Source organism: Tupaia chinensis, unplaced genomic scaffold (assembly GCF_000334495.1).
Source record: "Tupaia chinensis unplaced genomic scaffold, TupChi_1.0 Scaffold142846_1, whole genome shotgun sequence".
NCBI classification, from domain to species: domain Eukaryota; kingdom Metazoa; phylum Chordata; class Mammalia; order Scandentia; family Tupaiidae; genus Tupaia; species Tupaia belangeri.
In genome coordinates this window covers 2,152,411-2,177,330 of record NW_006202691.1, presented here as the reverse complement: position 1 = coordinate 2,177,330, position 24,920 = coordinate 2,152,411, and the positions used below count along the sequence as shown (strand labels likewise).

At 38.6% G+C, this 24,920-nt stretch overlaps 1 protein-coding gene across 1 annotated transcript in view; it reads right to left on the bottom strand.

The window, feature by feature from the left end:
- RPS6KC1 (ribosomal protein S6 kinase C1) overlaps window positions 1-24,920 on the bottom strand; it is a 180,031-nt gene that overhangs the window by 119,235 nt on the left and 35,876 nt on the right. The window contains 2 exon segments of the mRNA XM_006172351.1: window positions 4,936-5,298; window positions 21,083-21,176. Coding sequence (XP_006172413.1) covers window positions 4,936-5,298; window positions 21,083-21,176 — 457 coding nt within the window.

The window sequence follows — 24,920 nt, the reverse complement described above, 5'->3', positions numbered from 1 at the left end:
CGGGCTTTCTTTCTCGCTCTCTCTCTCTCTCTCTCTCTCTCTCTGTCTCCTTCTGGTCAAATTAAAAAATAAATGAATGAATAAATAAAATAATTCTTTAAAAAAATTATTTAAAAAAAGAAAGAAAAAGAATGCATATTCAAAATAAAAAATATTTTTTAATATTTGATACTAGAGAAGATCTGTTACTTTTCCTTTTTGAAAGGCAAGTCTAGTTAGTGAGTGGATAGATATGTGAGAAGCAACATGACATAGTGGAAAGAAGACAGTATTTGGACTCAGAAAGACCTAGATTAAAATCCTGGCTCAACTCTGACCAACTTCTACCCTTAAGCAAACTGCTTAATTTATACAAGCCTTGGTTTCCTTCACCTGAAAAATGGGGATTATGATATCTACCTTACAAACACAGCAAACCAGCAAAGTTGGCACCTGAAACAAACTATACAAAACCAGCTCTCAGATCAACTCTGTAATTCATGATGTTTCCCACAGATGGGTGTTACTAACAATGCTCGCCATCTGGTAGCTTCCTGTTTTAAATAATTATTCTTGCTAACTAGGTGCCAAGGTTTTAGAATCATTACTTTAAATGTCTGCACCCTCTAAATTTTGGTGTCCTTAGACAAAGCCCAGTATGACCAGTCACAATTCAGATTATGAGGTCGTTTTGAAGATTAAAAATAACATAAGAAAAAAACACCTTGTACACTAACAGTCATGTAACAGATAATAAATTTTTCTTACTCAAACATTTCATTAATGAATACCTTTATGTAATCCATTTGCCACTCTACATTATCATAAATATTTCAACAAAGGCACACTCAGAATACAGATTAATTGTATTAGCCACTTCTAGTAACATTAATATATAAACAAGATGGACATGAAATAATGACATATACTGCAATATTCCCTCCAAAGATTCAAGCTGATTCCTGGAGTTGACTTTTGGATTTCCTATCTTAAGTCCATAAAGACCTGGGAATTTAGAAGAATAGACAGTACCCTCTTCATTTCAAGAGCCATTTCTAAACTAGAGGATTAAGTGAAGTGTCAGATTCACAAAGAGAATCCGAAGTTACCACTATCAGGGTTTGCTTTTTCTCTGCTGCATCGGCAAACAGAACTGTGCTATTGTGTTTTACATCTAGTCTCAGCTGTGCAAACGCAATCAAGTAAGAAAAACATCAGGCCATCTTTATCAGATCTACGAACAACCCAGATAAACTCTTTTAGAACGAATAGTTTAATAGTGAAATAAAAATTTTGCCAACCCATAGATTCTCCATATAAAGCAACCCTGCTAAACTCTGAAAGATTATTTTCTCTGAATTATCAGAGACCTGAAAATAATTATTTTATCATATAGCATATAATCCAAGCCAAGTTCACAAAATCAACTATTATAAAAATAATTAAATTCAAATGATTTATAGATAATTACTGGGGGTGGGGGCAGAAGGTGGTGTGGGGATTAGGACATTAGGTCCCACAAGGCAGACTGTACTGTTTGAGTACTTCAATGGGCAGCCTAAAAATTACACTAGGGGGACCCGCAGATGGTGTAATGGTTACATCACTGGACTCCCACATAGTTGACCACAGTTCAAGTCCCGGACCCAGCAACTTAAAACTCACGCCAGGTGCATATGTGTGTGTGCCCAAAATCCCAAGAGGAGATGGAGAAGAAGGGATTGCAGCATGGTCATCCCCCCAGGGGGTAATTTTTCACTTTGTCTCTCTGTCTCTCCAGGGAGCACATATGCCCTATAGCAAAAATCTCTCTGAAAAAAGAAAAAGAAAATCACACCAGGTATGTGTGCATTCGTGCCTAAGATCCTGAGAGGAGAATGGAGGAAAAGGGATTGTGGCATGATTTCTCACTCTCTCTCTCTTTCTCTCTCCCCCTCTCTTTCTCTGTCTCTTGTCAGTGAGCACATATGCCCTATAGCAAAAACTCACAAAATAAAATGAATAGTAGTAATAATAATAAATAGTATGTATGCATTACTGGTTATAGTGACGTTTCAGTAACAGTTGTGTCACCATGGAAAAGGCAGTCCCCAAGGAAACACATCCTTTGAGCATAAATGTCAAATCAAGCTTACACGTTAAGAGTTCCCAGTTTCCCCACAAATTAAAGGGTAATATCCCTACGTCCCTTAGGTGGTGACTTGTATACTTTTAAATAGAATCTAAAGACTACAAACACTGCTCTCACTTTCCCTCTCTCTCTGAGCAAATTTGAAAATAATAATAACAAATAAAGTTAAAATAAAAACAATTCTTTAAAAAAATCATCAATACACTGGGGATAGGGTCCAAGACTCCAATGGGTATCTAAAACCACAGATAGTACTGAAGCCTACATAAAAGGACTATGTACTAAGCCCATATGAAAGTACTTACATTTAACACTAAGTCAAATGTATAAGCATGAGAATTAAAACAGCAGTTTTTTAACATATCAATTAAAAACTAGACTTCTGAGTATGGTTCCCATAGTTTGAATAAAAATCCATCACATTTATACACAAGCAGTAAAAGAATAAAAAAGCATTCAGTCGGTTACTAACTTTTAAATTTGATGGCATTACAACAAAAAGCAATCCAAGGCAGGAATGAATACTGTGATTTCAGACAGACAGACATAGATTAAATAGGAGAAATATGTTTAAACGAAAACATTCCTTAAAACAGAGGTCTAGTAGATTTGATATTAAGTTCTAGTGAAGAAAAAATTTATCACCCTAGTCAGGAAAGTAACTAAGTAAAAGGTATATTCTTTGTCATTTGCTGATATGCATCTGTAATTCTTATTTTGAAGTGAAGATTTTTATTTTTCTGGTGCCATCAAGTGGTAACATTAAGAAGTGTTCTAAGATTAAATGCAATTATAGAGAAAAATGTCACAGTGATGTGTGCTATCTATGTCATTTAAACACCAGCAGTGTTTTAGCACACGAGGATCTGAAAAGAGGGAAATATCAGAGCAGATTTTTTTCATCTCATCCTACATTAAACTCCCAACCCAAAGTGAGAGTTACAGCAAAGAACTAAAATGAGCAGCCCTTAAAGACCAAAATACTCCTCCAGCAAACAAAAGTAACAATAAAAAAAAAAACCCAACAGCTATTAAGAAGTGATAGTATTAAGTAGCTATGGAAGTGGGAGTGGAGATGAAAAATAAGAAAATGGGTCAAAATCTGGTTAAGCAGTTAGGGCCACCCTCCCCCAACACACACACCCATAATACACTCATTTCACTCTACAGAGCCGGGTATACACCTTTAAGTCACATTATAAGGCTGCAAGTTTATACTCTAGGAAAAGCAAAACTGGCTCTGGACTACATGTTGGCAAGTATAATAAAGAGTACTGTAGCAAAAAGTGTTAGTAATACATGAGACCATCATCATTTAAATGGTACTAACATATTAAAAAAAAAAAACACAGAACAATAATAAAACATATGGTTTCATAGGGGGAAAAAAAACACTAAAAGGTCATATTAACCTTTCATTATTGTGTCTAAAAAGACATTAAATTGCAGTATGCTTCATTCTGATTCTATAAGGAAAAAGCAAAGCATTAAAACAAAAGCTGATGCCAAAAAAGGAAGTGGTACTTGGAGACATTCAGCTACACTCATCTCAACATGTCCCACATCACCTCCATTAATGAGCTGAGAATTTACTGTAACTAACACAACAAACAAAATAGTAGGCAGATCTAAGGACCTTTTAACACTCTTAGTTTAAAGACTCATTTTATTTTGCCTCTTCAGACCACTGAAAGTACACACACTAGAGAATCTCTATCAATTACCCCTGAGAGAGGTGAAGGCTAGCCGACACTAGTCAAGTCAGAAAAACAGATTATTATGCATACAAGAGATTTGGAGACTTGCTGACATTTTATTAAAACTGTATTCTTGTAGACTTATTACTCAAAGTAGAGTGTTAATGAAGTAATTCTAATAAAGTCAAACATCTCATATAACTAAAAGGATATATCCATATATAGATCATTTAATCATCGGGGCCAGCAGGTGGCATGGTGGTTGAAGATGCTGGACTCCCACATAGTTAACCATGGTTCAAGTCCCAGACCTGGTAGCTTGCTTTCTCACTTTCCCTCTCTCTCTCTCCCTCTCTCTGAGCAAATTTGAAAATAACAACAATAAATAAAGTTAAAATAAAAATAATTCTTTTAAAAAATCATCAATATAATAGTCCCCTCTTATCTGCTGGGGATAGGGTCCAAGACTCCAATGAATATCTAAAACCACGGACAGTACAGAAGCCTATATAAAAGGACTATGCCTATTCCTGTACTTACATACATACCTATGATGAAGTTTAATTTGTAAATTAGGCATAATAAGACATTAATAGCAATAACTGATAGCAAAATAGAACAATTATAACAATATACTGAAATTAAAGTTATACGAATGTATGCTCGCTCTCACTCTCAAAATGTTTTATTATACTGTGGGACCAGCCGTTAATGTAATGGCTATGTCTCTGGACTCCCACGTAGTCGACCGCAGTTCACGTCCCAGACCCAGTGGCTTAAACTCATGCCGGGCATGTGTGCGTGCGTGCCCAAGATCCTGAGAGGAGAATAGAGGAGAAGGGATTATGGCGTGGCCATCTCCCCTGGGGGGTGATTTCTCGCTTTCTATCTCTCTGTCTCTCTCTGTCTGTCTGGCAAGCGCACGCGCCCTATAGCTAAAACTTCTCAAAAAAAAAATTTATTATACTGTATTGTGGGTATCTCAAACAGTAGAAAGTGAAACTTAAGAGGGGAACTGCTATAATTTCTCACTTCAGTCTTGCTTCTATACAGAAGATATACTGATATGCTTTTTCCCCAACATATAAACATGCCAAGATATACCAACATAGATAAATAAAACCATACCTTGAACACCTTCAAGGAGTAAATCAACTCCCTTCCTATAAAACTCAGAAGCAGCTTCATAATCATCTTCTTCTTCCTTTTTTAAAGCCAGTTTTATTAATTCTCCTGCTTTATCCAAGTAATCTCTCTTGCCAAGCTTGGGTCTTAAACTGCCAGGAAAGAGGCTACGACTTTCTCGTTCTTCTTCAGTTTTGTTCTGGTCGGAGTCAGAAGCAGCAGCCCCTAGGGCTGACGAATCCGAAGAAAGACTGAGACAAAGAGTTCTAATGGGAGAATTTTGACTGGAAGCCATTCCATCGTCTAACTCAGCAAGAGAATCCACATCAACAGTGAGAGATACCAGATCACTGTCACTGGAGAAGCCTGGAAATATGACAGTAGCAAGCAGATATTAAATCGAGAATTAGCAAAAAAAAAAAAAGAAGACAAGTCACGCTATCTACACATCTTTTCATACTATCAAGTTGATCAGGAAGGCTGTAATTTACTGATTGGAAATCGGTGTCTAGCAATTTGCTTCAGCTTAGGTCATCTACTTTCGTACTCTCTTTTAACTTTGGAAGACAATCTCACTGTCTTAATCATCAAACCAAAATTAAAGACAAGTCTTCAGCCTTCCTGGAAAAAAAAAAAAAAAAGAAACAAGGCTTCGCCACAAGATCTTGTAAGCTGTACACAGAAAGCATGTTTATACACATAGCTGCTCTAAACAAAACATTATGATAAAGGGAAAAGAGTAAAATCTTTGTAATAAAACGGGAAAAAAATACATGGATCTCAGCTCTTAAAATGTACAGTGTGGGGCACCAGGTGTTACGTAGGTTAAGGCACTAGATCCCACATGGCCAACAGTGTGGTTCAAGTCTTGAACCCAGCAGCTTGAATAATGCACTGGGTGCATGTGCATGGGTGCCAAAATCCCAAGAGGAGAATGGAGGAGGAAGGAATGCAGCATGGCCATCTCCCCTGAGGAAAGATCCCTCTCCCTCTCTCTCTCTCTCTCTCTCTCTCTCTCACTCTCACCTGCTCTCGCTCTCTCTAGCAACTGCACACACCCTATAACAAACTAAAAAACAACAACAAAAACAGTGAGACCAATGACAAGTTACTTAATATCACTTATTATGCAAGGCTTTAAACAAGGAAGAGTTAATGCATATAAAGCACAATAAAGCTATCATTAAATAACAGCTATTATAACATAGTTAAATAATAATCATGTGACAATTATGTAATGCATGCTCAGAGACATGCTTTTAAATAACCATCCATAAGCACAAAAATGTATGCTATTTAGTGTTATTTTTAAAAAGGACTAAAATTTTAGAAATTTTAATCTCAGCCTATTCCACAAGTTTTTGGAGAGAACTTTGGCCTATATCTGCACTTTCCTTTTCAGAATAAAAAAATTATAAATAAGAGGTACTACTCAACTAATTAGCAGTGAAAATTCCTTCTCCCACTTCATATAGCTGACTTTATGATAAATGAGCATGACCTTCAACAAAAATAAACTTTCTGGTCTCAGGACCTCCATTCGCACTCTTAAAAATGAGAAAGGACAGGACCAGCAGGTGGCGTAGTGCGTAAAGCGCTGGACTCCCACATGGCAAACCAAGGGTCAAGTCCTAGACATGGCGGCTTGGCTCTCACTTTCTCTCTCTCCTTCTCTCTCTCTGGTAAGTGCACTTGCCCTATAACGAATTTTAAAATAAAAATAATAATAATAATAGTAAATAAAATGAAATAAAAGTAATTCTTTTAAAAAAGAATGAGGACTCCCAAAAGCTTTCGTTGATGTGCATTATATATGTATATATTTTCCAATATTGGTAGAGAATAAGACTAAGAATTTAAAAAATAAAACAATAAAGCCCATTCATTAAATGTTAGTATAATTTTCATGTAAAATATGTTTTCCCAAACAAAACTAACTCTACTAAGAGAAATAACACTGTTTTACATTTTTTACAAATCTTATTAATATCTGGCTTGACAGAAGATTCTAGATTCTCATATCTAATTCTGCATGGAGCTTGTTATACATTATTTTGGTTGAAAGATAAGAAGAAAACATTATATAGCTATGTACCTGAAAAAGGGACAAGTTATTTTGGTAGCCTTTTCAGGTAATTCTGAATACTGTTCTCTGATGCTAAACCAAAATTCCACAAGTGGTAGTTGTTTAAAGCTTAGTAGCAATGTCAAATGTAAAACCATATCAATGAAATTTCCATCTGTTACATTCAAATCCACTGGTCTGCCTTGTACACTGAGTGGATTTTTTTAACCACACAAACGTTCCTCACTGATCATATGAAAATTTTGGTTCTCTGAGCTACACAGATCTTTCAAATGCTGGTACTTTTCATCATTACAATATCCCCCACCAAAAAACACACATTTGTTAATATGACCACTGATCTCAACAAAAAGTTCTTTAAGTATTGGGAAATGATCAAACTGAAAGTGGCAGAGGTTATTTAAAAATTCTAATTTGGGGTTGAAAACCTCTAACTTTATCATTGGCACCAAATACTATCAGTTGTTTTTCTCAAAGTGTAATCTAACTTCATTGACTTTAGAGAAAAATTTTCCAAATACCCAAGTCTGAATAACAATAGTTTGTCAACTGTCCCTCAAAAAGAGCAGCTGGTTCAGTTCCTGGGTCCAACCACTAAACAAAAGCTTCTCAAGACAACAATGGTAGTTCAGTTTGCAGTGTCTCTCTGTATACTTCCCCTTTTGTCACACAGAATATTAAGAAGGCCTGTATCCAGGGATGGCAATTTAATAAAAGCAACAGTTTTTACTGCTTTATCAAGGCCATTCCTAGGAGAAATGAGCTCCGGTTTTACAAGTGTATGCAATGAGGACTGCACAGTTCGGTACCACTGTCTTGATTCATGCCCACGCAGAGCAGTTTGACCCACCACTGCTTCTGCATCATCAGTGCAAATATCAACCGAGAGAAAAGGCAAAGAATGTCCTGGCCTTATTATCAAAACAGTGTTTTACTTTGTGAACCTCCTGAAGACATCTCAGAAATATCCAGAGATCTGAAGACCACATTTCGAGAGCCACTAATTTATATCATTAAGTAAGACTGCCAATAGGATCATATGAAAAACAGGTTTGGAGGGCCAGCCAAGTGGGTGTAGAGATTAAGGCAACGGAATCCCCGCATGACCAACTGAGCAATTCAAGTCCCAGACCTGGCGACGTGAAAGCAGTGTAGGTGCATGTGTGTGAGTACCCAAAATCCCAAGAGGAGAATGGGGAAGAAAGGATTGTGGCCTGGTCATCCCCCATGGGGATGCTTTCTTTCTCTGTCTCACTCTCTCTCTGACTCATTCTCTCCCTTGCTCTGTCTCTCTCTGGTGAGCACACATGCCCTACAACAAATTAAAAATAAGGAAAAAAAAAAAAAAAAAAAGGTTTGGGAACAACTGTTAGACCTGCATCTCCACTGACTTTATCAACTGCTAAGTTTCTCAGAAAAAATACTATACATTAAATAGAAAATAATTTCTTCAGGATTATGTACTATATCAAAATTAAAGGTATAGACTACATAATTCTAGATCAGAGATCAGCAAACTTTTTATAAAGGGCCTGAGAGTAAAATACTTTAAACTTCGAAGGCCATATGGTCTGTTAGAAACACGCACACGTGCTCTTTCTCTCTCTCTCCCAACTCTGCTGTTAGAGCACAAAAGCTACCGTAGACCACAAATAAACAAATAAGCACAGCTGTGTTCCAATAAGACTTTATTTACAGACACTGAAATTAGAATCCATGTAAGTCTCACAAATCACAAAATAATATTCTTTTTTGTTTTCCTTTTGGAGAGGTTTTTGCTATAGGGCGCATGCGCTCGCCAGACAGACAGAGAGAGACAGAAAGCGAGAAATCACCCCCCAGGGGGATGGCCATGTCGCAATCCCTTCTCCTCCATTCTCCTCTCGGGATCTTGGGCACGCACGCACACGCGCCCGGCGTGAGTTTTAAGCCACCGGGTCCGGGACGTGAACCGCAGTTGACTACGTGGGAGTCCAGTGACATAGCCATTATGCTAACTGCTGGTCCCCACAAAATAATATTCTTTACATTTTTCCCAATCTTTCTCACTTCTTAAGCCACACAAAAGCAGGCGGTAGGCCAAATCTGGCCCGCGTGCCACAGCGTGCCAACCACTATTAGAGACTCAAAGTGCTTACGTCATAGCACATAAAGTAAGCCAGGGCAAAACTGTGTCACCAGCAGCTACACACAAATAGCAAGTCGGCTTTAGAAACGACTTTGGCACTCTATCAATTATCCCTGTGTCCAGGTTTTGTTCTGTTTATTTTTTAAATCCTTAAAATCCATAAAAAACTAATGCTGTCTCCTAAAAGCAACAGATTTCATTGAACTGTAATCTTTTCATTTTGTTTCTAAAAGAGGTTTTTGCCTTAGGGCATGTGTGCTCCCAGAGGGTGGGGAGAGTACAGTGAGAGGAAAAATGAGAAATCACCCCCCAGGAGAGATGGCCATATCACAACCCCTTCTCCTCCATTCGCCTCCTGGGATCTGGGGCATGCACACACACGTGCTGGGTGTGACTTTCAAGCCACTGATCCGGGACTCACACTGCAATAGGCCATGTGGAAGTCCAGCGATGTAACCACCATGCCACCTGCTGGCCCCAAACCCGTAATGTTAAATGAGTTAATGGAACTGATGGGAATTTTCAGGTCTCTGACATTTCAGCAATACAGACAGTACTGCATAATCAAAATTTCTTACGGCAATCTACAAAGTTATTACATACCATTCTGAGAAATACATAAATTTTTTAAAAAGACTTTTTAAAGTAATTTTAAATATTTTATAGACTTAAATGCTAATTGATTTCCTGAAATGGTGCCATTATATAACCTAATCCATAGAAATTAGCAAACCAATAGGTAAAGTTGACCAAAAAAAGTTCTAATTTGTACGGCTTATCACAAAAGGAAGGAAATGCTATGTTGCAGATAGCTTGTCTGCTCTCCGGTGCCTTGTTTCAGTAACCCGTACACCATCCATCACATCATTCTGTTTCATGCTTTGCCTGATTTCCCTTCCTAACGGGAACAATAATACCAGAACACAAGAGGTGATGTGTACTCAGTTTCTTGACATTTGACCACGAGAATCTAGCAATACAGTCATATTTCCTCTTACCTCTTTAACCCTATTTTATTAGCAAGTTAAATTATGATTAAGTGAAATTAAATCAAAAAGTAAGACTACCAAACTATCAAGGCAAATAGTAAAATTAAGTAAGTATATAAATATTCTATACAAAGTGTTTCCTTTGCTAAGCCTAATTTCTAAATGAAGAATCTTTAAAGCAAGCAAGCAAATAAATAAGCAAACACTAGATTAGGAAGAGGATTTTGTATTTTTAAGCCAAACTGTGATAAGCAAAGGAAAAGAAAAAGACTTTGGTTTTTGGAAGGTAATTTGGCAATGCATATCAAATGAAAAACAATTGCTTATATTTTTTTTTTTTGAGAGGTTTTTGCTATAGGGCGCGTGCACTCGCCAGACAGACAGAGAGAGACAGAGAGACAGAAAGCAGGAAATCACCCTCCAAGGGGGGTGGCCACGCCACAATCCCTTCTCCTCCATTCTCCTCTCGGGATCTTGGGCAAGCACGCACACACGCCCAGCGTGAGTTTAAGCCACCGGGTCCGGGACGCGAACCACGGTCGACTACATGGGAGTCCAGCGACATAGCCTCTTACCTCTTTAACCCTATTTTATTAGCAAGTTAAATTATGATTAAGTGAAATTAAATCAAAAAGTAAGACTACCAAACTATCAAGGCAAATAGTAAAATTAAGTAAGTATATAAATATTCTATACAAAGTGTTTCCTTTGCTAAGCCTAATTTCTAAATGAAGAATCTTTAAAGCAAGCAAGCAAATAAATAAGCAAACACTAGATTAGGAAGAGGATTTTGTATTTTTAAGCCAAACTGTGATAAGCAAAGGAAAAGAAAAAGACTTTGGTTTTTGGAAGGTAATTTGGCAATGCATATCAAATGAAAAACAATTGCTTATATTTTTTTTTTTTGAGAGGTTTTTGCTATAGGGCGCGTGCACTCGCCAGACAGACAGAGAGAGACAGAGAGACAGAAAGCAGGAAATCACCCTCCAAGGGGGGTGGCCACGCCACAATCCCTTCTCCTCCATTCTCCTCTCGGGATCTTGGGCAAGCACGCACACACGCCCAGCGTGAGTTTAAGCCACCGGGTCCGGGACGCGAACCACGGTCGACTACATGGGAGTCCAGCGACATAGCCATTACGCTAACTGCTGGTCCCAACAATTGCTGATATTTTTGACCCAGAAATTTAGAAATTTGTACCAAAAACAATCAGAGATATGCCACTAGCACAAACTCAGACACAGCATGGGCAGCAGCGAGCCAGCTGGGTGTGAAGGTGCATACCAGTGGTCCCAGCTACTTGGGAGGCTGAAGCAAGAGATCATAACACAACTCTGCCTAAAAATACACCTCAGGCAGGGGCCAGCAGGTGGCACGGGGTTGAGGTGCTGTATTCCCACATGGCCAACCAGTTCAAGTCCTGACCTGGTGGCATGAAAATCATCCTGAGTTCATGCCCGTGTGTGCATTCACACCCCCAAAATCCCAGAAGAATGGAAGAGGAAGGACTGCATGGCCATCACCCCTAGGAAGTGATTTCTCACTTTTCCTGGAGCACAAACACTATGAAAAAAACTTGGGGGAAAAAAAAAAACACCTTGTGCAAATGCACATGCACAAAAATCTGTTTAACGTCTGAAACAACTGCTTTGTCTACCTTTCTTCTTCCTTTTATTCTAAGTCATACCCTAAAAATACTTGAAAAGCCTAACCCTATCATATCTCCTGGACCACACACTGAAACTAATCATCATGGTGCTATCTATCGCTTCCACTTATAAGGAACTTCTAACGAAGGACACTTCAAGTAGCTCAAGGAAAGAAAGTTAACAGTTTAAAAGTTCCTATGCCACCACAGTGATTAATCTTTATATACAAGACAAGTAAATGCTGGGCGCCAAGTTGATTCACTGTATACCCTTAATACACCGGCTAGTCGAGCACCTGCTCCACTTGTAGACGTCACGGTCCCACAGTTCAACCTGTTTTAAACCAAACTACATGTATATACCACATGAGGCGGAGATTAGTTCCCTAAAAGCCAAAATGAGCATAAGCAAGTAAGATATGAGAAGCGACAAGCAAGTAACATGTTCTCAGTTTAGGTGGGTGAAAAGAACTCCCTGGATGAGCAGGGCAACCACTGACATTTGATACAACATAGAGACTACCTGTCAAAAGTTAAACCAACCGAAGTCAATCCACGCTTCAAGCAGCCCTCTGGGCCATCGCGAGAGTAAAAGGTGCATCCTTCACCAACGCCATCAAGTCAAAAACCCAAGCCTTTTTTGGAAGTGATATAAGGGAAAAAGTCAAAGGTTCTATGAAAGCATTCTGCCTCCAGGTTCATATCACAGAGATTCAAGTCTCAGGGCTATTAGAGGGCCCCAGGTGACTTGTTAAAAAGCAGCTACAGACATAAGGGGCTTATTTAGCATCCCAGTTCACCTACCTACCCTCACCTTCTGTGCTTTGAACTGCTCAGAGTAGGGCAGTAGAGTGGAAATCTGTCTAGGACACCAACTCTGAAAGACAGGCCCCAGGGGAAAAAGTTGAGTTGCCATAGAATAAATCTTTATACTATAAGCTATCAGAAACCTGTATTTGAAGGCCATGTATAAAAAGAGATTGGTTTCCTTTAAAACAACAGGTGGTCTCTCATGGGTGACTATATATAAAATACATGGCCTCATTATTATTAGCTGATAGCTTTCGCTGAGCCCTGAGGTTCAAATATTGCCATAGTCAACAAAAGGGAATTTCAACTCTTCCTCGTAGCAACGACTCACACTTCATGCACAAAGAGGATATCTAGCCAGCAGAACATACGTTACTCTGAGGTAGATGTACATATCCGTCTCCACTAAGAAACATGCCCTTATAAATATGATTTCTAGTAAATATGTAAGGCATAATGCTATTGCAGTTTCCTTGACTCTCTTCTCATCAAGTAATAATTAGCTACTGTTATTAAACAGAACCATTCCTTTGATGTTTCTCTCTTTTTTCCCCCCTTGGTCATAGGGCACATGTGCTTGCTGAGAGGACTTAGAAAGATTCAGAAAGAGAGAAAGTGAGAAATTACCTCCACCCCACCCCACCCCCCCGCAGGGGATGGACACACTGCAATCCATTCTCCTCTCAGGATTTTGGGAATGCACGCACATGCACCCAGAGTGATTTTTAAGCCACCAGGTCCAAGACTTGAAATGCAATTGGCATGTGGGAGTCCAGCACCTTAACCACTTACACCGCATGCTGGCCCCGATGCTTCAGATTTGTTTAAGGTCCTTGGGACATATTTATGCCTCATATTGAAAATTTATGAAAAGAACATCATAGTATTTTCTGTATATTTGGTACAAAATAAACTCAGAAGGTAATGCATTAATCATAATTGCAACCTTGATACCGTTATCATGTACAAAAAGTATCTATTATTTGGCTTCCCTTTTTACCTAATGAACTTTTTTTTTAAAGGTAATTTCCTCCTCCACACATAGGTATCCTTGACAGGGTCTAACCACTGCACCCCACCCCACCCCTTACACTCACCACCTTCCAGTCTCCCAGAATTCTAGACACTACCACAGGGTGCCAGGCATTTGGGTCAATGCAGGATCCAGGTCCAGGGTCTTCCTGTATGGCTCCAGTATCTCAGAGTGATGCCCTAATGCCTCCACCCCATATCTGGACCTACCCAGTGAACTTTCTACTCTGCTGTTCTCTATCACCTTCTCTGGGCTCCAGGAAAGCTCACCTGTGACCAGTAAGCAAGGAGGTCACACTGAGTTGTATACACCAAACACGTATTACCCCTGCCTCCTCTCCATAAAATTAAATCACTGCATTTCAAAACACAGCTCCATGAATACTATCAAATACCTGGAGTGATTTAAGCATATGGCTTACCTTCTCTAGTAATCCAGTATTTAATCATAAAAATAAAGGATTTGACTATATCATTTCTTTTTTTTTTTTTTTTGAGAGGTTTTTGCTATAGGGCGCATGTGCTCGCCAGACAGACAGACAGAGACAGAGAGATAGAAAGCGAGAAATCACCCCCCAGAGGGAATGGCCATGCCGCAAACCCTTCTCCTCCATTCTCCTCTCAGGATCTTGGGCACGCACGCACACGCGCCCGGCGTGAGTTTAAGCCACCGGGTCCGGGACTCGAACCACGGTCAACTCTGTGGGAGTCCAACAACATAGCCATTATGCTAACTGCTGGTCCCACTATATCATTTCTAATGTTCCTTCTTATCTAAAACCCTGATTCCCATGATATTAAAGGAATAGTTTATTTTCTCCACCCCATCCCTAACCTCTTAATAGTCAATATTATCCTAGCCCTCTTAAGTTGTTTTTAAAAATATGATTTTTGAGACAGTATTTAAAATTTGTATCATTTGTTTTATATACATATACACACTCACACACTGTCATTTGTGCTCAGGAAAAATTACCTATCTTTTTACCCTATTTATTTTTTAAGAGATTTTTACTATGGAGCACATGTGCTTGCTGGACAGACAGAGATAGAGAGACAGAAAGTGAGAAATCACCCCGGGGAAGGGATAGCCACATTGCAATCCCTTCTCCTCCATTCTCCTCTCGGGATTTTGTGCACACACGCACACACACCCAGTATGAGTTTCAAGCCACTGGTTCTAGGACTCAAACCACAGTTGACAACATGAGAGTCCAGCACCTTAACCACTATGCCACTTGCTGGACCCTTCCCTTTATTTGGGGGGGGAGGGGAGGAAAGGTTTTTGCTATAGGGCACATGCGCTCACCAGAAAGACAGAGACAGAGAGACAGAAAGTGAGAAATTACTCTGGGGGTGGGGGAGGAGGGCCACGCCACAATCCCTTCTTCTCCATTTTCCTCTCAGGATCTTGGGCACATGTGCCTGGCGTGAGTTTAAGCCAGCGGTTCCAGGACTCGAACCGCTGTCAACTACATGAGAATCCAATGACGTAGCCATTACGCCATCTGCTGGTAACCCCCTTCCCTATTTTTATTTTTAAGTTTACTAACAGAGAACAGAGAGACAAGCACTCTTGACAAGGTCTCACACCACGATCCTCTCTGCCTTCCCAGCCAGCCAGGATCATGCGTATGCATGCACATGGCTGACCTAGGAACCAGATACCAGTCTTCTACATGGCTTCCAGCATCGCAGGCTGTACTACCACTGTGCCGCTGCAGCAGGGCCTTCCTATCTATTTTAAACTCACCCTCAAAAGAAAATCCAATTCAGTGGCAGTGAGTAAAGTAAATAAGCACTTAAGGAAAAAAATTTCCTCAAGCTGATTAAGCAACAAAAACTAACATTAATACTGGAGGGCCTAGAATAATACCAGTTATAAGATTTCGAGTGCTCATGGTGCCACCTAGTGGACATCTGCACTAAATTCTACTTTATACTTCATTAATTGTATAATAATTAGACTTTCTGTACTTTGTCATCTTACACTACACCATGCAGTGCAAAGACTTTAACCTTATCTTAAAATCAGATTTAGGTTAAAGTTGAGTATCATTTATCCAAAATGCTGAGGCACAGAGGCATTTTCTATTTCTTTTTTTGTTTTTTTTGGGTTTTTTGGGGAGGGGAATATTTGGAGCTATTCAGATATCTTGGGGATGGGACCCAAGTTTAAACACAAACTCATTCATGTTTCACACACACCTTATATACATAAAATGAAAGTAATTTTATGCAATAATTTTTAATTGCAGTGTGATCCTGCCTCAAAGCATCAAGTTTAAATGCACTAAATGAAAATTACACAAATAAATAAAAGATAAAATAAACAGTATCTTGACACAGATCTTCTTTTCCAAACTTGGATACCATACTCCTTTCCAACTAGTTCCCTCAATATTTTAAATGTAATCAGCACCATTCAATCCAACTCAGCTTAAACAAAATTGCTATCCTTATCTACATTTACTTAGGAAAGAATTATTACCCTGCCCTCGGCTAAATGTCGTCTTAAAGGAGCCCTTACAAAGACCAGTCATAGAAGCCAGCCTCTAAATGTACAGATCACTTATTCTAAAGTGGCTAATTCAAGACAGCTTAATAAATCCTTTCTTGTCTCCGTAATTGTTACAATGAGCACTGGAGGAGTTTTTAATCCACGATTTACAGCCCCCCAAAACAGGTAATTTTGCTATTGCAGGAAATATTTAAGAGTTTTCACTCTTAAGATTTGCTACATAAAAGCAGCCAATCTCTCAGTTTGTATTTGTGGTTATGATCATCCGATTACTTTTTTTTTTTTTTACCTATTTGCTACTGATCCTGGAAAAACAACCCTTCTCTCTAAACTGCAAAGTCAAGAAATAGACTAGGAAGAGGAAATGACAGGGGTGAGCAGATGAGACCACAACAACATCAAAGGCCCCCACAGCCAGGCCAGTGTGGCAGTAAAGCAGCCTACATCCTTCACCCAGGCCAGCAGATGAGCAAAACATCACAGCACTTCATTCCCACCACCAATGTGGGCCAGTTTCCACAAATGTCACAGTAACTTCATAATTAAGTCTATTTTAGCAGAAAGACAGATTAAAATGGAAGTAGAATGTAAACAACCAATTAGATCTTTCCTCTTTGAGAAAACATAGTTCAATGTCTTTGAACAAAGGTAAAGAGGAGCCAGCATTTTGTTTCAAAAATGTAAAACAATATCAACTTTTTATCTAAAAACCTACAGAATAATTATTTTCAGTTCATATCAAATAAAACATATTTACCAGCTCATCACCAAATTACTGGTTTTGTGGAGCCTTAAAGGGGTTTCTCTATCAAATTGTACTGTGAAATAACTGTAATTTAAATAAAATAAAAAAAAAAAAAAACTGAAATCCAGATCTTCCGGATTTCCTCACCAAACTTTCATTGGAAAGTTCATTGGGACCCAGCCTTGGGACAGGCAGCAGCATAACGAACTGCAATGCAGGAAGCTACTTGGCCAACTGCAGGTTCAGAGCCCCAGTCTACCTGAAAACTCACTGGGTCTGCACACATCCAAGATCCACGACCAGCTAGAGGGCTGAGGACAGGGGATTACCACAGGGAAAGACTGTGCCCTGACCCATCAAGGGTGCCCCACCTCTCACGCACACACACATCCTCTCATGAATAAAATGAACTTTACAAAAAAGTGGACTCCATAGATTGGATTTTTAAGGCACTAACAATAATAATGATCTGTTAGCTGCTACCTCTGTTCTCTGAAAAGTGATCAACTTGCCATGTCATTCTAACTGTAACTGAAAGACCTCAAAACAGCAGACTATAAGATTTGCCCCCCACCCATTCCACCAGCAAACTAAACCACAAATGTGAAAATGACAATACACCTTCAAAACACCATCTGAAATACTACCCTCGAAGGGGTCGTTACAGGTTGAATCACCTTCTTACAATTTGGCTCTACATCCAAACCACAAGCATTTGCCACCGCCATCCCTTCACCACCCTCCATCTCACTGCATGTCTGTGGGGCTGGCCGGCTGCCGGCTGCCAGCTTCCCTGCTCTTTGCTACTGGATGCCCTCTCCCTTGGTCCTCTCCCAGGTTTGCAGACCTTTAGGTACGAAGTAAATCTTCCACTCTCCTCCATGCCAGACAATCTCATGGTATTTAAAAGCCATTTTCCATCTCAAATAACAATAAATCTGCAAGCTGTCTGACACTCTGATCTATCTGTATTTGTCAACGAGGTGTCTTTCAGCAGGCTTAATTAGCCAGGCATAACGGCTTTGAAAGGGAGGAGAGAATAAAACATAACCATTAACAGCTTTTCCAGTTCCATGTTTTCCGTTCTTCATGGATCACAGTGTGATCATTTCAGAGACGATAATGTAGTTTAAAAACTAAACTGCACTGACAGCATAAAATGTCAATATTACTTTTAGGTGTTATAGTTCACTTTATGTTTTTAACAGAAATGTTGCCCTCAGTTTCTCTCATAAAAGTAAAGATAAATCCTTCCAAAGAAGAAACATCTTTTTGAAACTTCAGAGGTAAAGTCTGAAAAAACTGCTTCAGGTAAGGTCACCCAGGCAGCCCAGTTTGCCCGAGGCCTTCCTGCGTGATGCTGCAGTCTTGATGTAATTATCAAGACCATCATCTCTCATTCTCAGAGGTGTCCAAGTCTGGACAAAAAGTACATGCTCACCCTAGCTTTCGGTGTCTCTTCAACACTGACACAGCCACCTGCTCATCATGAACAGCCCTCAGTATTCAGAACACCAGAAAGGTTATTCCCAATGGTAATGTCCCTCCCCTTCTCTCCTGGACTATAGTAAAGGATGAAAAACTTCTGCTCCACCCTCGTCTATGACTGCATCTTTTATGTATATTATATATATAATTTCATATTTACAGAATATATATTTCATAAGTGATATGTATTATAATAAGATTATATAATATATAGGGTATACACATATTATACATATAATCACTTATACGATCATTTTTCCAGACAGGATGTGCACTCGCTAGAGAAAGACAGAGAAAGAGGGAGAGGGAGAAAGCACTCCCCAAGGGAGCAGCGGTGCTCACACCACAATCCTTTTCTTCTTTATGGGATTTTGGGCACCCATGCACATGCGCCCCGCGTGTTTGTCAAGCCACAAGTCTGGAACTTGAACCACGTGGTTGGCCATGTGGGTTCCAGATTCCTTAACCACCAGGCCATGGGCCAGCCCTACATTATATTAAAATAGGTTCCTGAGACAGCCTTCTTTTACCATGATTGACTGCTACCTAGTAATAAAGGCTTATTATGAATATCAAAAGAATTTAACAACTCCTACATCATGCAACCTTTAATTCCTATACCAGAAAATAAAAAGAGAGAGAAAAGAAACATTCTGCATTTCTAAGAACTATATTCCTCACAGAACATGCTCTTTAAACTCTAACTTGCCTATTCCTTATTAGATGACCCAGGACTAGTCCACCTTACGATAGAAACACGTACTCTTCTTTCTTAGAAGCAGAAAATCTGAAGCAAAAAACAGATAAGGCTATCCCAGCAAAGTCACTTTCCAAGGAAACTAGTTCTAGAATTAGAATCACACTGGGATCACAAGCAGGGGTTAAATTTTCCAAACTCTAGCAAGGATCTCTGATTACAAACACATAGAATACGCATTTTTTCCCCAATAAACATGATAGTACAGTACAATAGCTATCAACAATATTTTTCTATGGCTCTGGCTGAATCACGATGGAGTTGGGCCAGGAAATGACATAGTGAAATCACTGATTCCACATGGCCTACTGCTCAGTTCTAGTCTCCAACCCAGCAGCTTGGAAAACACACCAGGCACATGTGCATGTATTCCTAAAGTCCTCAGAGGGGAACAGAGAAGAGGAGATAGTAGTGTGGCCATCCCCCCAAGGGGTGATGTCTTACGTTCACTCTCATTTTGTCTCTCTCAGGCGAATGCCCACAACCTATAAACAATTTTAAAAATAAATTAAAAAAAAAAAAAGATGGAGTAAAACATTTTGAGGCACTCAATGGGGAGTCTTAGCCATGTGGCCCCCATGCATTACACATAACATGTATCTTAAATTAATAAAGTTTTCTTTTAAGTCAATGAAAAACAGTGAAAAAGAATAAAAGCTAATTATTTCCAGTGTGGGTAACCCCAAAAGAAAATAAAATTAATAGAGAGAAACTTGCTGCACTTACCAAATCAAGATGGACAATTGCTACAACAGATCTATGACAGTGTGACTGCTCATGCACGACATCGCCGCATACCCTCACAAAAACAGCAGTTCAGTGAAATTACGGCTACCTCCTTTGTCAGTCATAAAGCCTCTTCCTCCACCACTAACACTCACTCATGAACGAGATCAGGATATATTTAGCCTATTATTTTACCTTTAATAAACCAAGCCTAAGCCACCTTAAACAAATCAAATTATCTATTTTCTTTTTAAAGACCCTCTCTACCCCAACCCCAAATCTCTGTCTTTTTTGTTTTAATTCTATAATCTTCCCTGAAAGAAAGCTAGTTATGGAAATCCAAAAGCAAAAATGTACATATTTAAATCTTCATACAGATTCGAGTATGGCTTAATAGAGGGATAAAACAAGGATTAAGCATTCTTGAATTAAAGTGATTAAAAGTACAAAAATTGCTTTGGTTTAAACCTCATGTTAGTAAACACATCAAAAACATACAACTGCTTAGGTTTCTTTTTTCTGGGTAAATGACTAAATTTTTAAAGCCAATCTTGAAACTGTCTAAAAGATACTGTTAAATAAACTGGTAAGGCATTCTTCTACTAGACAATACAAATTCTGAACAACTAATTATACCAAATTCTATCAAATCTAAGCCATTAGTTACAAGATAGATCACTATTTATCACTAAGAAATAAAAAAAGCTGCCAATATGCGATATCATCAAACTATAAAATGTAAAGGGAAAAAAGTATCCTATTAAAGCAAAAAAAAAAAAAAAATTACAATCAGTGAAATAAGGGCCAGCAGGTGGCATGGGGGTTAAGGCACTGAATCTTACATGGCCAGCTGTGCAGTTCGAATCTTGGACCTGGCAGCTTGAAAATCATGCCAGGCAAGAGTACATGTGTGCCCAGAATCCCAAGAGGAGAGTGGATGAGAAGGGACTGCAGCTGCAGCATGGTAATCTCCCCTCGGGATTGACCTCTTGTTTTCTCTCTCTCTCTAGTGTGAGCACACAACACCCTATAGCAAAAAAAAACTTTTTAAATAAATTAATTAATTAAATACCCTCAAATCCCATGCACATTTATTTATTTATTTATTTATTTATTTTACATTCTTTCATTGAACATCCACACTTTTTTGCAATACAGTAATAATTTATATTCTCCTGCAATCAAAGCCTTTGAAATGCAAAAATATGAAAATCTCTTACCTTCTGTACTACACTCAGGAAAGGTATCAATGAGAGAATCTGAATAAGCTTCAGCAGGTCCAATTAATTCAGAACCATCATTAATTATTCCACCCTGTAAAGATCAGAGCAATTGCATTTACTGTCATGAAGAATATTTAAAAATCTAAAATAAATAAATAATAATCTTAACCAAGTATCTATAAGGATTACAGAAACCATTAATCTACTGAACTAGATTACAACTGCTTTAAAGAACTCAATAGGTGTATCGATATTCGTTCATTGATTGTAATAAATGTACCATGCCAATGCAAAATGTTAATAACAAGGGAAACTGGGAGTTGTGGGTAGAAAGAACAGATATGGAAAAACCACTTTCTACACAACTTTTCTGTAAACCTAAATTGCTCTAAAAATGTTCTATATAACTACAGGAATATCCCTATGTTTATAATAATATGTAGCTTTTTATAAAAGTATGTTATTTCAAATCTGTCAAAAGTACCTATAAAGAAAATGCAAAGGAAACCAGCAGGTGGTGTGGTGGTTAAGGCACTGAACACTCCCACACAGTCAACCACAGTTCCAGTCCTGGACCTGGTGGCTTGCTTTCTCACATTCTCTTTCTCTCTCTCTCTCTCTGGCTCTCTGACCAAATTAAAATAAATGAATGAATAAATAAAATATTAAATTAAAAAAAGAAGAAGAAAATGCAGAGGAGCGAGCAAGGAGTGTAGTGGCTATGGTGCTGGACTTCCACGTAGCCAATAGTGGTTGGAGTCTCAGATTGGGCAGCCTGAAAATCACTCTGGGCAAATGTGAGTGCATGCCCAAAATACCAAGAGGAGAAGGGACTGTGGTGTGGCCATCCACAGGGGATGACTTTTCACCTTCCCTCTCTGTCTCACTCTGGTGAGTGCACATACACTATGACAAAAACTTTTTTAAAAAGAGAGAGAAGGAAGGAAGGAAGGAAGGAAGGGAGGGAGGGAGGGGAAAGAAAGAAAATGCAGAACAAAGACCCCACCACCTAATGATTATTGTTCATTATCTTTAGGAACTGATCATTTTAATTCATGATAACTGATGAAACCTATCAGGAAGTCACTGAACTTTATCAAATTATAAATTACAACATATCACATGGCACCTCAGGTGATAAAGAAGCCATTTAAGTTTGAGAACCACCTGAAACAATGTCTATAAAACTAAAGAAACTTAAGATATTTTTAGTAAAGAGACAATTTTTTAAGACAATTTTATATTTATTAACAAATAAATATAAAGCTGATTTTTCCATGTGACCATTACTTTAACTCAATGTTTAAGTTCACAAATTCAAACCTCAAAAATATTTTCTCTTATTCTAAGTGCAACTAGAGTTTTCTATTTTCCTAGTTTAACAAACAGTATACCAGATAAATGGAGGTAGTGAACTGAGCTGAGCTTTGTGGACTGAATGCTCCCTTCACAGCTATAAGAGCTTACACTCCTTCAATAATTATAAATGATTAAAATAGTAACTCATCTGCTCCTTACCATTCTTCCTTATCTTCTACCAAAAGTTGTTTGCCCTGAAATGCCACACCGAGATAGCAAAATGCAGGAGAAATCCAGTCCCCATTTTCTCTCTTCCTTCACACAAGAACTAACTCAATGACTAACTTTACCCAATCGGAAGTTTATCTTTAAGGAACAGAAATCTGAAATACTTCCTCTCAAATTAACAAACATCACACAGAGTGTTATGTAAACTGAACTTTTTAAAAGGCTCATTCTCCTTAGGAGAAAGAATTTTTTACTTCTTTCTATCCTCCATTAAAATACTCAGATTATAGTTTATCTCTGAATTTTTTTCTATCTAGACTAAGCCATCCCTTAAACACCTAAATAAAAGAAAATTTTCATGTGTCCCAGAGAATTTCTAAAAACAAAGATGACATTATTTATATCCCTTACAAAAAAATACCATTCTTTTTCTACTAGGTATATGACTGTAAGTTACCTACCTGTAAAATGGAAATAATGCCTATAACTAACTCAAGGAGTTGTGAGGATTAAAGATTTCATGCAAAGTGAAAAAGTAAAAGACACATGTAAAACAAGGACGGCAGGTAGTGTGGTGGTTAAGGATGCTGGACTCCCACATGTCCAACCGCAGTTTGAGTTTCGGACCTGGCTGCTTGCTTTCTCACTTTCCCTCTCTCTCCCTCTCACTCTGTCCTTCTCTGGTCAAATTTAAATAAATAAATAAATAAATCTAAATAAAAATAATTCTTAAAAAAAAATTCCCATTTAAAAAAAAAGATACATGTATGGAACCAGCAGTTAGCATAATGGCTGTGTCGCTGGACTCTCATGTAGTCGGACTGTGGTTCGAGTCCCGGACCGGGTGGCTAAAACTCATGCTTGGTGCATATGCGTACATGCCCAAGATCCCGAGAGGAGAATGGAGAAGGGATTATGGCGTGGCCATCCCCCCTAGGGGGTAACTTCTTGCTTTCTGTCTCTCTGTTTTTCTCTTTGTCTTTCTGGTGAGTGCATGCACCCTATAGCAAAAACCTCTACAAAAAAAAAAAAAAAGAAAATGTGAAAACTTTGTCTTTCTGGTGAGTGCATGCACCCTATAGCAAAAACCTCTACAAAAAAAAAAAGGATATGTGTAAAACATTCAGAACAATATAAACACTCAAAAACTGTTCATTATTATTAGCTGATATAACATCTGCTTTAAGGCAAAAATAAATACAAAATATTTTAACTCATAATCCTAGAGATTTTCTATTTATTTTAACAAACAATATTATACACAATAAAAAAACAACAAATCTTTAATGAAACAAAATAACAAAAAAGAACTAGAAAGATATAGTATGAAAATATAGCACAATTATATATTTTTTAGTTGAGAAATAATAACTCTGGGGGCCAACCAGTGGACTAGTAGTTAAGCCAGCTGGATCCCAAATGGACAGTCATGCAGTTCAAGTCCCAGACCCACTGGCTTGAGAAACATGCCAGGTCGGGAACCAGCAGTTAGCGTAATGGGACTAGTAGTTAAGCCAGCTGGATCCCAAATGGACAGTCATGCAGTTCAAGTCCCAGACCCACTGGCTTGAGAAACATGCCAGGTGCATGTGCATACATGCCAAAAAATCCCAAAAGAAGGGAGAGATGCAAGGGACTGAAGCATGACCATGCCCCAAAGGGGAGAGGGTACTTTCTTGCTTTCTCTCTCTCTCTGGGTCTCTCTTTAATGAACACACATGTTTTAGTAACTTTTGGCGTGCTTCTGAGTACACGGCACAATATTTCAGATTACATAGCACTTAAAATTTTTGTTGGAGCCAGCTGATGGCATAGTGGTTAAGGCACTATATTCCCATGGTACTTCTGACTACAGTTTGAGTCTCAAACCCAGTGGCCTCAAATTTACACCAGGCACATGTGCGTGCATGCCCAAAATCCTAAGAGGAGAATGGAGGAGAAGGAATTGTAGCATGGCCATCCCCCCAGGGGCGTGATTTCTCACTTTCCCCTTCTCTCTTTGTCTCTCTCTGTCTCTCCAGTAAGTGAATGTGCCCTATGGCAAAAATGTTTCTAAAATTAAATAAATAAATAAAAATACAAGTTCTTGTTAATTAAAAGTCAATTTAGGGGAAAGGACTTTGGGTATGGCAGAATGAGTAAATCAACAAATGTTTTCCCAAAAAAGACTAGAGACATCTGTCAGAAGTTGACCAAAATGATAAAACAAATAAATACATGCAGGCCAACTGATGGTGTGGTCATTAAAGCAGCTGGATCCCACGTGGTCATCCCCCCAGTTTGAATCTTGGACCTAGAGGCCTGCAAA